Source organism: Anguilla rostrata, chromosome 18, assembly GCF_018555375.3.
Source record: "Anguilla rostrata isolate EN2019 chromosome 18, ASM1855537v3, whole genome shotgun sequence".
Classification (NCBI taxonomy): domain Eukaryota; kingdom Metazoa; phylum Chordata; class Actinopteri; order Anguilliformes; family Anguillidae; genus Anguilla; species Anguilla rostrata.
The window spans coordinates 19,583,853-19,596,994 of NC_057950.1; the positions used below are offsets into that span (position 1 = coordinate 19,583,853).

Below are 13,142 nucleotides of genomic sequence, written 5' to 3' on the forward strand. Positions count from 1 at the left end.
ACCTGTATCTGTGCCTCCGAGTCTCTGAGCGAGATGTTGTGAGAGCTGGCAGTGGAGCCTGAGCGGGGCCTCTTCTCCTGCCGCAGCACCTCTGGCCCCGCGCTGAAGGAGTGCCGCATGGGCCCCTGGTCCACCAGCTGCTGGGGCCTCTGGGGCAGCGGGGAGTCGGGGCCCCGCAGGGTGACCGGCTCGGCCCTCTTGTCGCCGGCCTTGGCCTCCTTACCGAAGCTGGCCAGGTTGTGCTGCTGCTTCCTCCTCTTGTACTCAATCATCAGCTTGGTGATGGTCTTGTCGGTGGCGATGGTGTACAGCTTGTTCCCGGCCGTCTCCCACCACTCCTTCTTCCGCCCCGCCTCCCTCCTCTCCGCCCTCAGCTGGGGCAGGCTGCCCGCCGGGTGCCCGGGGCTGGGGGCCTCCTCCGAAGGTGTTTCGGCCAGGTGGCACCGGAACCCGTCCTCGGAGGGGGTGCCCTTACCCGACAGCCCCCCCGTGGAGGGCGTAGAGGTCTCCGAAGGGAAGAGCGGGAGGAAGAAGAGGGGGTCCCCCCTCAGGACAGGCGGCTCCTCCAGGCTGCTCTCCAGGTCCAGGTGCATCTGGATGTAGTTGTTGCAGAGGTCCATGCACAGCTTGTGGAGCCGGTGGACCAGCCAGGCCCAGTCCACGCCGCTGAGCGGCTGCACGCTCAGGGAGGGGATCTTGGTCCTCCACTGGCGCTTCTCCTTGCCCCGCGGAGGGCTCACCTGCGCCGTCTCCTCGAAGATGTCCTCGTCCTCGGAGGAGCACTGCTGCGAGGAGTCGGTGCTGCCCTCCTCGTCCTCATACAGGATCCTCTTCACCTGCTCGGCCGTGATGTTCTCCTGGTTGGTCAGCACGGCGCACAGCAGCGCCTGGAAGTAGAGGTTGAAGCTCATGGCGGACTGGCGGTACAGGTTAGCGGCGCCGCAGACCCCCGACACCTTCATGAGCAGGTACTTGAGGCCGGGCCGCGTGTCGAAGTCGCGGGCGGTGCGGTAGGAGTCCAGCAGCAGGTCGAAGATGATGGCCAGGTTCTGCATGGAGATGTAGCGCAGGAAGCCCGTGGCTTTGGGCTCCGACACGGGGGTGCTCTTCTCCTGGGGCTCCGGCGGCCCGGAGCTCTTCACAAACTCCTCCAGCAGGATGTCGTACAGGTTCTGCAGGAGCACCTGATGGGACAGCAAGCTGACCACGATGGTCCTGAAGGGAATGCTGCAGGTCAGAGGGGAATGAGAAGAAGGGTTTGTACAGGGCTGTCAACTCACTTCAGAAAATAAAAATGAGTTGGTTCATTTTTTTCACAGTTGAATTAAGAGGTAGATTAATCACGAAACTTAAAACCCATTAAATAATAATATTATATGCCTTGCAATCTAGTGCTTCTCACCCCACGTTGGTTAACTGATCATTTCTTGCAATCAAGACTGAGATTGAGTTGTCAAGTGGTTTTTCATTTCAAAGCTGTTGACTTGAAGGCTGAGACTTGAAACCTACAGTGACTTTCTCAAAGTTACACAAGGTTTGGCCTATATCTCTGATTGTTATTTTGTTATTTCTCAGCCTCATAATGGCTTCCTTGACTTTCATAATCATAACAGCATCTCATGCTGACAAACGCCAATAACAGGCTCCAGGCAATCAAAAGCCTAGAATAAAGACTAGACACTGAAAGCTCTTATGCCTGTACAAATGAACACACCTGACTACTCAGAAACCCCAGTGAAGCCATTTCTCCTGAACATTATGGCGCCCTGAAATTATGTTTGAAAAGTGAATAAAACTCCCAATTTGAGCTTTCTCAAATACTGTCACAGCACTAACCAAGTGTGTATGAGACGGGGTTTAAATGTCAGAGGCCTTACCCAACTTTCCTGTAGTCAGTGCAGCACAGGAGATAAGAAATTCAGCAGTGATTACCAAGCACTCAACTTCCGAATGAAAACAATCAGTATGCATATTTACCCACTCTTGTGAAAAATCACTTCTATCACAGCAGCTTGAGCAGAAACACTGTAATCATAACTGCACACTGGCATGCAGTTCAGAAGGACCGTTAATGATGAGCACTGCACAAGTTATGTACAATACCCAGCTGCTATTGTACACTGGCCCTTGTCACTGAGACATCTCCAGTCCCATGGGACAGCCGCAGTAAGAGATGCCCCTTCAGGGCATAGCTGGACAGACGCTGCACATTACGAATACCCCATACATATTTGGCACAGAGTTAACAGTGTTGTTAACTGAGTGACTGCCCCACCTCTTTTGCGTGTGTCCGTTGGATTGCTGGTCTGGGGGCAGCTCTATGATGAGAACGCAGGACTGAGCATGCTCAAAGCCCTCCTTGTTGTTCGGGGTTTTTGGGGAACACTGAGTGTCCAGCATGAAGACCTGGAAATGACCAGGAGAAAGAAATGTGTTGGATCTTTCCAAACCGCCTTACTTGGTTTATTTCTACTCAACAATAAGCTCTTGAACTACAAGGCCAAATAACCATGCACAGTATGGTAGACAAATGGAGATCAGCGTGACATGTTATTGTTATTGTTAGGTCTGACCTCTCCTCTCATGCAGGTGAGGTATGACCCGCGCTCTCATGCAGGTGAGGTATGACCTCTCCTCTCATGCAGGTGAGGTATGACCCGTGCTCTCATGCAGGTGACCCCTGCAGTGCGCTGTACCTGCTGTGCCATGGCGCGGATCCTCCAGTACTCAGCCTCCGCTGAGGCAGAGTGTGAAGGTGCAGCCACCTTCACCTCACACGCGTCCCCCGTGAAGCTGTCCGAGCCGCTGTGGAAGCAGGCCAGCAGGTTCTGCCGGGAGAGATTCCAGGGTCACCCAAAACACATTCCATCTGTGAGGAGCCACCAAATGCCAAAAACTATAACGAAGGCGTGTGTTTCAGGTTTTGGTCTGTTTCAGGTGTGTGTTTCAGGTGTGTGTTTGTGCAGTCAGGCCCTGCTCTACCTTCACAGGCTCCAGGGTAGTGGAAAAAGCATCCTGCAGAGCACAGCAGGCCAGCCTCCACATCTCCTCTGTGAACACTGGGCCTGCTGTCACCAGCACATACCTGCCATGAGAAGACAAACACGGAGTGAAACACGCATCATACACACACACACACACACACACATATACACACGCACGCACGCAAGCACGCACATGCGCACACGTGCACGCACATGCGCACACGTGCACGCACACACACACACAAAGACAAACTTACATACATACATAGACATTCAAATAGTGAGCTCCATGTTTGGGAAGAAGACATAGTTTTTCTTGATTTCACACTGTACTCCACTATGTAAGATTTGCAATCAAATAATTTGTCCCAAACACTATGATGTCTTGAAACGGGGGATTATTTATAAAATGTACTGTAATTTCATCAGGGTGAAACCAAAATGTTGAAAAATACTCAGCTTAAATAAAAGCTGAGAATGTGTACTTTAACTAGACACATATTGTTTGATCACAAATCTATGATTGTCGGGTACAGAGCCAAATGAAGAAAAAATATGCTGTTGTCCCAAACATTATGGAGCTCACTGTATATCACATACATGTATACACACTGTGTGTGCTTTTATTCTTCTCAAATAGCACAAGTTGTTTTACAAAACAGCAGGATTTAGAGAGGTTATAGCAGGTGGTATAGTAGTAAATCTGTTTGTTGCTATGGAAACAGGTGTTTCCTAAGCTGATAAGCTTTACTGTGTTTCTCACAGGACACAGAAAGCTCCAGCAGAAGTTGAGTGTGAGGCCCCATTGGCCACGCACACACTGCAGCTAAATACAGTTGTCACTCCTCACTGGGGTGCTTAATCCTGTTAAATTCACACGCAGTTCGGCTATAGAGGGGAGAGACAACTGCATTCTACAACCGCAGTAACTACCTGAAATCCCGGCTGCTATTGCAGCACACAACCCACTAATTCAAAGATGACAGAATTTTCACCACAGGTTTTTTTTTTAATTATCTTAAAGCTCTTATGTACTGTACATTATTCATCTATGTTGTTCAGTCCTGTGGATTTCCCCATTGAAGTTAATAACGTTAAAACCAACTCTCAGTTGGCAGTGGCAGTGCCTGAGAGATTGTACCTGATTGGCTGTGCCTGACAGGTCCTACTTGATTGGCTGTGTCTGAGAGGTCATACCTGATACAGGAGCAGCCCACTCTGGAGATGGTCTCGGCAGGTTCAGATACAGCCGCCACCAGCAGCTTGAACAGGTCCTTCAGCATCAGGTTGATTAAGCTCTCATAGCCAATATCTGTGGAAAAAGCAGGGAGTCAGTGCTGGCAAAACAACTCACTGCCCAGCTGGTCTCACCCACACAGAGCTGATCTCACCCACACAGTGCTGATCTCACCTAGGTCTCATCCAGCTCACAATACAATAGTTACATTCATTACACAATAGTGCTGAGAGTCATACAGACAGTCTCACACAGATCTGTAAACCTTTCAGGGCATACCTGAGTGAATGAAGCTGTGGATGTGCTCTACCACCAGCTCACAGGACAGGCCAATGGCATGTTTGAAATTGGCAGCTGCAATATCCCAGTAGGAATGGTCACCGTGGCTACGCTGCAACCAGAGTGACATCACTGGTAGCAGCAGCTGGATCACAGAGAATATGGCGAAGCCTGGCCCTGAGAATACAACAGAAAATGACCCCCTGCTGCCAGAGCTAGGAACTGCAGTCTTCAGATACCTCATCGTGTGTTGTGTGCTATTGGTAAGGGGTCTCACCAGGGATTTTGGTGACCTCTCTGAGGAGCTCGAACAGCAGCTCCAGGGTGGGAGGTTGGTGCTGGCGGGGGCAGTTAGACACGGCTGCAGTCAGTTGCTCCAGGAGCAGAGTCCACACCTGTATCAGGCCTGTGCACACACAGAGAGGAATCAGTCAGGCCTGCACTAAAGCCCCTAGAGAGAGAGAGAGCTGAGCCACCTCCATTGACTGCAGTGAAATGAGAGTGCAGTGCCATCAGGGGGCAGTGCAGAGGCAGTGATAAACAGAGTAGGATACACGGCAGTGAATGGAGCTAAATGCCATGAAATTATCGTTGTATTACAGTCTTTATTTCATGGCCTAATGTTTATAATGAATACTTGATGCATGATTATAAGCCAACCATTACAAGCTGATATGGTCTTGCATTTACGAGTACTCTTTATTATTATTTTTCTTGAGCCTAAAGACCGTTTCACAGCAAGGTGGAGAGCACTTTCTTCAGCATAGGCTAGCCTGCTCTTTGAAAAGGTAAAAGCTTGCTTTGAACTTTGAACTGTTACCAGGCATGACCTTAACCTTTCGACCTCTCTAGGTGAGAATGTGGACTATTTAAGAATCTGCTGGCAAGTACTTGTTTATTCGATTAACCAGTCCCACCCCTAGTCATGATTTCATCAAAAGGATGAAAACATCAAAAATACACTTCAAATTTAACTCTGAACAGAGGGCTTGTGATATAGGCTGATACCAGTCTTTATAGAAACATGGCTATGGATCTGCTTTTACCAGTCTTCATAGAAACATGGCTATGGATCTGCTTTTACCAGTCTTCATAGAAACATGGCTATGGATCTGCTTTTAACAGTCTTTATAGAAACATGGCTATGGATCTGCTTTTAACAGTCTTTATAGAAACATGGCTATGGATCTGCTTTTAGCCAGTCTTTATAGAAACATGGCTATGGATCTGGGGCGACATAGCTCAGGAGGTAAGACCGATTGTCTGGCAGTCGGAGGGTTGCCGGTTCAAACCCCGCCCTGGGCATGTCGAAGTGTCCTTGAGCAAGACACCTAACGCCTAATCCCTAACTGCTCTGGCGAATGAGAGGCATCAATCGTAAAGCGCTTTGGATAAAAGCGCTATATAAATGCAGTCCATTTACCATTTACCATAGAAACATGGCTATGGATCTCCTTTTACCAGTCTTCATAGAAACATGGCTATGGATCTCCTTTTAGCCAGTCTTTATAGAAACATGGCTATGAATCTGCTTTTAGCCAGTCTTCATAGAAACATGGCAATGGATCTGGTTTTTTGGTGGCCAGTGTCATTAAGACCAGGTCACCCCAGGCCAGGTGTAACGCTTACCTGTGTCATCATCAAACTCTCCCAGGATGGAGTCCATGCCGTCATCGCTGCTCACCGACCTCTCCTGGGCCCTCATGGGCAGGCTGGCCAGCCGCGCCCCCAGAAACACTGGCTTGGAAGGCATCTTGTAGATTTTCGTGAGCAGCTGCAAACGCACCATTTTGAGTCTTTAATTTAAATTTACTCCCACAACAAGAGCTCTGCCTTTAAATTTGGCATTTCTATGCCCGTATAATGATAGATAATGGTGTGTGCCATTATAATCCCCCCTCCCCTCCCCACACACACACACACACACACACACACACACACACAAACACTTCATCAGGCCCGCGCCCTCACCTGTGAGCACTTCCTCAGGTAGTCCAGGGCAGGAAGGCACAGGTCCGTGGAGCTATATCCGGTTCCATGGACACAGTCCCCAATCTCCTTATAGTCCACTTCTCCTGGGGACAAGGGCAGTACAGCCTTACACAAGCACTCAATCAGCAAAGTCACAGTTCAGCATGAAGCCACTCCACTTCTTCCCCAAGAGCTGGGGTCCGGCAGGAGCACACAGGCGTGCAGTGACTTACCTAAACCCTTGACAAACTTCATAAGGCACATGATGTAGTCGGTGGCTGCATTGGCAAACACCTGAATGTTGTCTGTATTGATGAACGCTTCGAAGACGTCGAACACCGGAGCCTGGGACTTCCCTGTGGCCAGGATGGGTGGGGGCGAGGGGTACATGAGAAGGTATCATGAGCTCACAAAGGACACAGAGAAAACCCCCAAACACACACCTCACATGTTTCTGTACATACGGCTGGATATTTACTGAAGCAATCCAGGTTTTTAATGACCTTGCTCGAGGGTACAATGGCACTGCCCCACCTGGGAATCAAGTCCAGTTCCTTAATCATTATATAACACTGCTCACTTATACGGTGCCCATCTTTAAAAAATAAATATTTATAAAAATAAACTGAGTTATTTATGAATTGAGTGGCCAAATTTGATATGGCTGAATCACAATATCTGTTCAAATTGCAACTGTAAATCCTTACCAGGCACAGCAAAGCTTGTGGTTTTGAAATAATGCAGTGTGGCTATAGAAAGTCCTTTTCAAACTATTTCAGTAAATTGGACAGGACAGGGCAGGACAGGACAGGCAAATGAAACAGAGCTGCAGTGTGGTAGCGAGAGTGGGGCGCTCTGGCTCTTACCCATGGAATACTCTCCCACCAGGTAATCCTTCATGTCTGACTTGTTACCGTGCACTGTCCTCAGGGCGCTGAAGAGGGGTCTCCAGCCAGACTGGATCTGAGGAGAGCACATCTCCACCAGCTCGCCTATGGAGGTGATCACCTGTGGGAGTGGGGGGTCAATAGGGGGGTTATTAGGGAGCAGAGCTGCTGACCTGGGACTACTGCACTTCAAAAAATATGTGTGGTGTACGCGGGCACTTGTACACAACATGTAAGCAGACACATTTTTATGTGTACTCCGCCAAAGCACACATGATCTTCTTACCGTAGCTCAATACTTAGTGGATTTTTGTGAAAGGGGCCTGTGCCCCCCCTTGTTGCACCCAGCCTCAACACATGAAGCTGCTAGATTCAGCTTTATTTTACTTTGTTGTTTAGAGCCGTCTTTGTTCGAATAATGACCTTCAGTAAGCAACCTGCTATTTGATATATCACTGCAGGGTCTCACCTGATCCTGCACGTCCTCGTCACACAGCTCCAGCTGCATGATGTGCTCAAACGGACGGAACAGCGCCTCGTTAAAGTGGAAGTGGGGCAGCTCCGCCCAGCTGGTCAGAACCTCCGTCAGCACGTCGTGGATAAAGGACACGGCCTTCTGGGACACGTGACGCTCTTTGTGGCAGGCGGCCTAAGAACAGCAGCAAGGCGGGAATTTTAAGGTAGATGGAGAGATGCACACTAGACTGTACTATAGAGTCCCGCTACATCAGGCAGGGAACTGATACCCCAATCCCCACCCCCTCCAGCATCCTGTGCCAGGACTGCTGTACCCTACCTCCACCAGGTGGGGCGCCACCACACTCCAGGCCCTCATCATGTGCAGGAGAGGGCGGGTCTTGTTCCTCACAATGCGAAGCATGGCCTCTCCCAGCCGGAAGAGGTGCAGGGCGCTGCGTCTGTCCTGGGTGGACTTTGCCTCCCCTTCAAGCGAAAGTCGGCAGCCATTTTAACAACAGTTCTTTCAAAAGAGCAGATTTACCATGACTCATCCAGGGAAGAGCATGTCCTGCTGCAGATTAACTGTGGCTCTGCTGCTGAATTGGTCTGTACTGTACATGGGTCTAAGGAAATAGCACTTCTGATATCACATTAATATTACAGAAATAATTCCAATTCTTTAATGATAGTGTTTTTGTTGAGTTTAAAGTATGTAAAGTACAAATTTTTACTAAATGGCAGCCATGTAAAACAATCAACGATGTAAAATGACCAAACACAATCAGTAACTGTGCAACCGGTTCCTTTCCAGAAAACGTGTTTAAAAACTGTGCTGCTGAAAGGCATGTGTCCCAGTGTGGAGCAGCAGGCGGTTACCTGGCATGGCTAAAGAGTAGTCCCCCGTCTCCGTGACTGAATCAAAGAGCTGTGACTGGGAGGCCCTCCTCAGCTGGTGCAGGAACCCCACCAGTCCCACCAGGTTCAGTTTACTGGCTGCATCTTCAAACAGCCTACAGACAGATCACTCACCAATCAGTGCAGTCACAGCACACCACTGGCTCACAGGGTTTCCCATGACAGCATGCTATTGGCTCACAGGGTTTCCCATGTCAGCATGCTATTGGCTCACAGGGATCCCACTGCACTTACCCAGCGGAACAATGGTCTTCATTTATCAAACGTGAGCCGGACAAATTTGATCACAAATCGTTCGTAAATGCATTTACGCAAACAATGTGAGATTTTTTTCCCCGATGATTTAAGTTTTCATATATCAGGGTGTTAGCAGGATCCGAACAGATTTGGCGAGCACTCTAAACAGCTCGGATGGAATTCAAAGCTCCTTGGTATTTTAGGGGCGTAAATGTGTGAATGCCCTTTACCCTTACGACCAATTGGTATTCATCAACATATGCATGTATTTATGAAAAAAAGCTGTATCTACACGTTTGATAAATCCAGTAAATATATGATAAATACTGATAAACGAGGCTCAACGTGTGCATAAATCAAAGGCTATGATAGTTCATCAGTTAGCAACAGTTCGTTTAGTTCCTCATATGAAATACTGTGTTAAATATAAACGGATTTTGGAAGAGGGTCCTGCAGTACCTGTCAGCCTGGGTGGAGAGGGTGCACACGACCTTGGCGGCTCCAGCCCCGCCCAGCAGGCTCCCGCCCCGCAGGTCGAAGGCTTTGCCCCGCCCACTCTCCTTCAGCAGCTCCTGGATGGAGAGGGGCTGGATGACGGGGTGGCTGATCCCCAGCTCTCGCTCCGGGCTGGAGTCCCCGCTCAGCTCCAGGCCCAGGTCCACCGCCTGCGGGGTCTGAGTGATGGCCATGGGGGGCTGCGAGCCCCCGTCACTGAAGTGGGTGTGCTCCAGGGAGCTGACATACTCGCTAACCCTGTGGACATCAACCAAACATACTCACTAACCCTGTGGACATCAACCAAACATACTCACTAACCCTGTGGACATCAACCAAACATACTCACTAACCCTGTGAACATCAACCAAACATACTTGCTAACCCTGTGGACATCAACCAGACATACTCACTAACCCTGTGAACATCAACCAATCATACTCACTAACCCTGTAGATATTACCCGAACATACTCACTAACCCTGCGGATATTACACAAACATACTCACTAACCCTGTAGATATTACCCAAACATACTCACTAACCCTGTAGATATTACCCAAACATACTCACTAACCCTGCGGATATTACACAAACATACTCACTCTCTCACTCACTCTCACTCACTCACCTGAACATGTGTGGTGTATGCTAGGTGTTGCTCTGGTGTACCTGAACACGTGTGGCCAGCAGTCCTGGTTGTGGCTGCCCATCTCCAGCCCCACGTTGAGGATGGCGTCCATGCAGAGCATGTGTGCAGTGTGCAGACGCACCCCCTGGGGGCGCCCTATCTGCTCCAGCTTCTGCTCCACCTTCTGCTTCACTGCAAAACACCATACAGCAGCTCCACCACCTGATACAGCCTGCGCTGTGCAGTCAGTGCTGTACCCTGTGGAGTCGGTTCTGTGCCCTGTGCAGTCAGTTCTGTACCCTGTGCAGTCAGTGCTGGACCCTGTGCATGCGGTTCTGTACCCTGTGCAGTCAGTGCTGGACCCTGTGCATGTGGTTCTGTACCCTGTGCAGTCAGTGCTGGACCCTGTGCATGCGGTTCTGTACCCTGTGCAGTCAGTGCTGGACCCTGTGCAGTTGGTTCTGTACCCTGTGCAGTCGGTTCTGTACCTTGTGCGATGGCATCCCCGGACTCCAGCTCCTTCTCCTCCTTCTCCTCCTGCACACAGGAAGCTGCAGCCATCTGGGCCAGTGCTGAGGCACAGTTAGCAGCAACACCTGGAGAGTCAGAGTGTCACATCTGAAGAGTCAGAGTCACACCTTGAGAGTCAGGGTCAGAGTGTCACATCTGAAGAGTCAGGGTCACACCTTGAGAGTCAGGGTCAGAGTGTCACACCTGGAGAGTCAGAGTTACAGTCAGAGTCACACCTGGATAGTCAGAGTCACACCTGGAGAGTCAGAGTCACACCTGGAGGGTCAGAGTTACAGTCAGAGTCACACCTGGAGGGTCAGAGTTACAGTCAGAGTCACACCTGGATAGTCAGAGTCACACCTGGAGAGTCAGAGTTACAGTCAGAGTCACACCTGGAGAGTACATTCAATAACAATGTACATTCAACCATAAATCTTAAGAAGCCAAAATGACAATAGCTAAGGTTAATACTGAGTTTTTACAAATTCTAAGTATATATCTTGTCCTTTACAGCCTAACTACTGGTATTTTATTGTGTGCTTATTTTAGGGAATACAGAAAATTAATTATGGAAATATTTAAACAAATAACTCCATTCAAATCACAAAAAATGACCTAGTTGTCCTTAGACAAACCCTTAGAAGACACTGCTTAGTCGTCCTCCTTCCCATAATACACACCCCAGTCATTCAGACAACTGTGGTATTACCGAGTGCACAGCTGAGCCCAGCAGCCTTCCTCAGGCCATCCAGGCTCAGGCAGATGGTGTCCCGTTCCCTCTGGTTCTGCTCCTTCACTCCCTCCGCCCCCAGGATGAAGGCCAGTCCCTTGGAGCTGCCCGCCATGCGCCCCGTCAGAGGGGTGGACAGGGTGTCAATCAGGTTCTTCCAGCAGCCAGTCAGGATGTAGCGTGCAAACACCATGCCTGGAACCAGACCAATCACAACCTAGATAAAGCACCGAGCCTGAAACCAGACCAATCACAACCTAGATAAAGCACCATGCCTGAAACCAGACCAATCACAACCTAGATTAAGCACCACACCTGAAACCAGACCAATAAGGACCTCATCCTGTGCAGAATTCAATTTGCAAGTCATGAAACCATTTACTTGCTCACCCCCATTTCTTATTGGTCCAGAGGGGAATTGCTTGAGAGTTAGCCTGCTGCTGATTGGCCCAGATGAGAATAAATTAAGTTAGCCGGTTGCTAACTGGCCCGGAGGGGAATGAATTGAGAGTTAGTCTGTTGCTGACTGGCCCAGAGGGGAATGATTTGAGAGTTAACTAATAAAGAATCTGGGCCAGCTTCTGCCAGCTGCAGAAATGTATACTGCCTCTAACAGCAGCAGTTTCCACAGTAACAGAAATTTGGGAACACGCTTTTTGTTTAGTACTCAGTGCTGACGCTGGCACATGGTGACTCATCTCTGTCTGGACAGTGAGCAGCAGGCAGGATGGCCGTGGTCTGGCTTTACCTGCCATGAGGGTGTCACTGGTGCTCTTGTCACAGTAGAATGGGGACTGCGCTGAAGCCTGGCGGATCATCTGACCGCCAATAGCACTGCTACCCAGCCCGTCTATATCTGCAGGGAGAGGGTACAGATGTGACTGTGTGACTGTGAGGGAGAGGGTACAGATGTGACTGTGTGACTGTGAGGGAGAGGGTACAGATGTGACTGTGTGACTGTGAGGGAGAGGGTACAGATGTGACTGTGTGACTGTGAGGGAGAGGGTACAGATGTGACTGTGTGACTGTGAGGGAGAGGGTACAGATGTGACTGTGTGACTGTGAGGGAGAGGGTACAGATGTGACTGTGTGACTGTGGGGGAGAGGGTACAGGAGTGATATTACATTACATTACATTACATTTACCTGTGAGCATAGTGATGAGGGGCAGGGAGTGCTCTTCTGGGGTGCCCCAATATCCAGCTTCGCCCAGGAGGTTCCTCTCCAGGACCTGGTGGTACAGCTCCTCGATCCAGGCCTGCGACAGAACCACCAGCACCCCACTGCTCTGGATCTGCCGCACAAACTCCTTCTGCAGGGGAGGAAAACAGTCAACTGTTTTTATAGAGATGGATTAAATAAAATAAAAATAGTTTTTACTGAGAGCAAGAGTTGTGCCTGTTCATTGATCAGTTCTTTACATATTTTCTGGCTGCACCAGCTCAGAGCTGGTTGAGTGCAGGTTCCTCCTCTTTTATCTTATTTGTGCAATGCCTTCAACGGGTTTAAAAAGCTCAAGGCTGCTGCAAGCTACCCTGAATATAGTCCACTTAACCCGTTCAAAAGTTAAGGTGACCGCAATCTTTCCTTTTCCCGTGACATTCGAGCCCAAATGGCATGGCAAAAAGATCCTGATTAATATCAGCAGCTTAATATAAATAGGAGAGGGACTTACAGACTTAATCATTATAAAGCACGATGCTCTGCTATGCTGTGAACTGTAGATAAGAAAAACACGGTTAAGGGAATTAAACTGTAGTCCCTGCATTTTACTTTCCAATGCTTTACCTTATAAAACAACATTGAC

General features: G+C 49.2%; 1 protein-coding gene across 4 annotated transcripts in view; it reads right to left on the reverse strand.

Annotated features, from left to right (window-relative positions):
• arfgef3 (ARFGEF family member 3) overlaps window positions 1-13,142 on the reverse strand; it is a 33,986-nt gene that overhangs the window by 3,795 nt on the left and 17,049 nt on the right. For 2 of the 4 annotated variants that reach the window (XM_064318233.1, XM_064318230.1), the window contains exons 14-33: window positions 12,482-12,647; window positions 12,084-12,191; window positions 11,315-11,530; window positions 10,584-10,691; window positions 10,137-10,287; window positions 9,429-9,722; window positions 8,694-8,827; window positions 8,155-8,300; window positions 7,828-8,007; window positions 7,338-7,479; window positions 6,705-6,827; window positions 6,472-6,575; window positions 6,130-6,274; window positions 4,778-4,906; window positions 4,501-4,677; window positions 4,182-4,296; window positions 2,983-3,085; window positions 2,697-2,828; window positions 2,276-2,406; window positions 3-1,227 (exon numbers count right to left, since the gene is read on the reverse strand). In XM_064318233.1, the coding sequence (XP_064174303.1) occupies window positions 3-1,227; window positions 2,276-2,406; window positions 2,697-2,828; window positions 2,983-3,085; window positions 4,182-4,296; window positions 4,501-4,677; window positions 4,778-4,906; window positions 6,130-6,274; window positions 6,472-6,575; window positions 6,705-6,827; window positions 7,338-7,479; window positions 7,828-8,007; window positions 8,155-8,300; window positions 8,694-8,827; window positions 9,429-9,722; window positions 10,137-10,287; window positions 10,584-10,691; window positions 11,315-11,530; window positions 12,084-12,191; window positions 12,482-12,647 (4,029 nt within the window). Of the gene's footprint in view, window positions 1-2; window positions 1,228-2,275; window positions 2,407-2,696; window positions 2,829-2,982; window positions 3,086-4,181; window positions 4,297-4,500; window positions 4,678-4,777; window positions 4,907-6,129; window positions 6,275-6,471; window positions 6,576-6,704; window positions 6,828-7,337; window positions 7,480-7,827; window positions 8,008-8,154; window positions 8,301-8,693; window positions 8,828-9,428; window positions 9,723-9,864; window positions 9,883-10,136; window positions 10,288-10,583; window positions 10,692-11,314; window positions 11,531-12,083; window positions 12,192-12,481; window positions 12,648-13,142 lie in introns of all 4 variants that reach the window. The other 2 variants (XM_064318231.1, XM_064318232.1) reach the window with 2 other exon arrangements.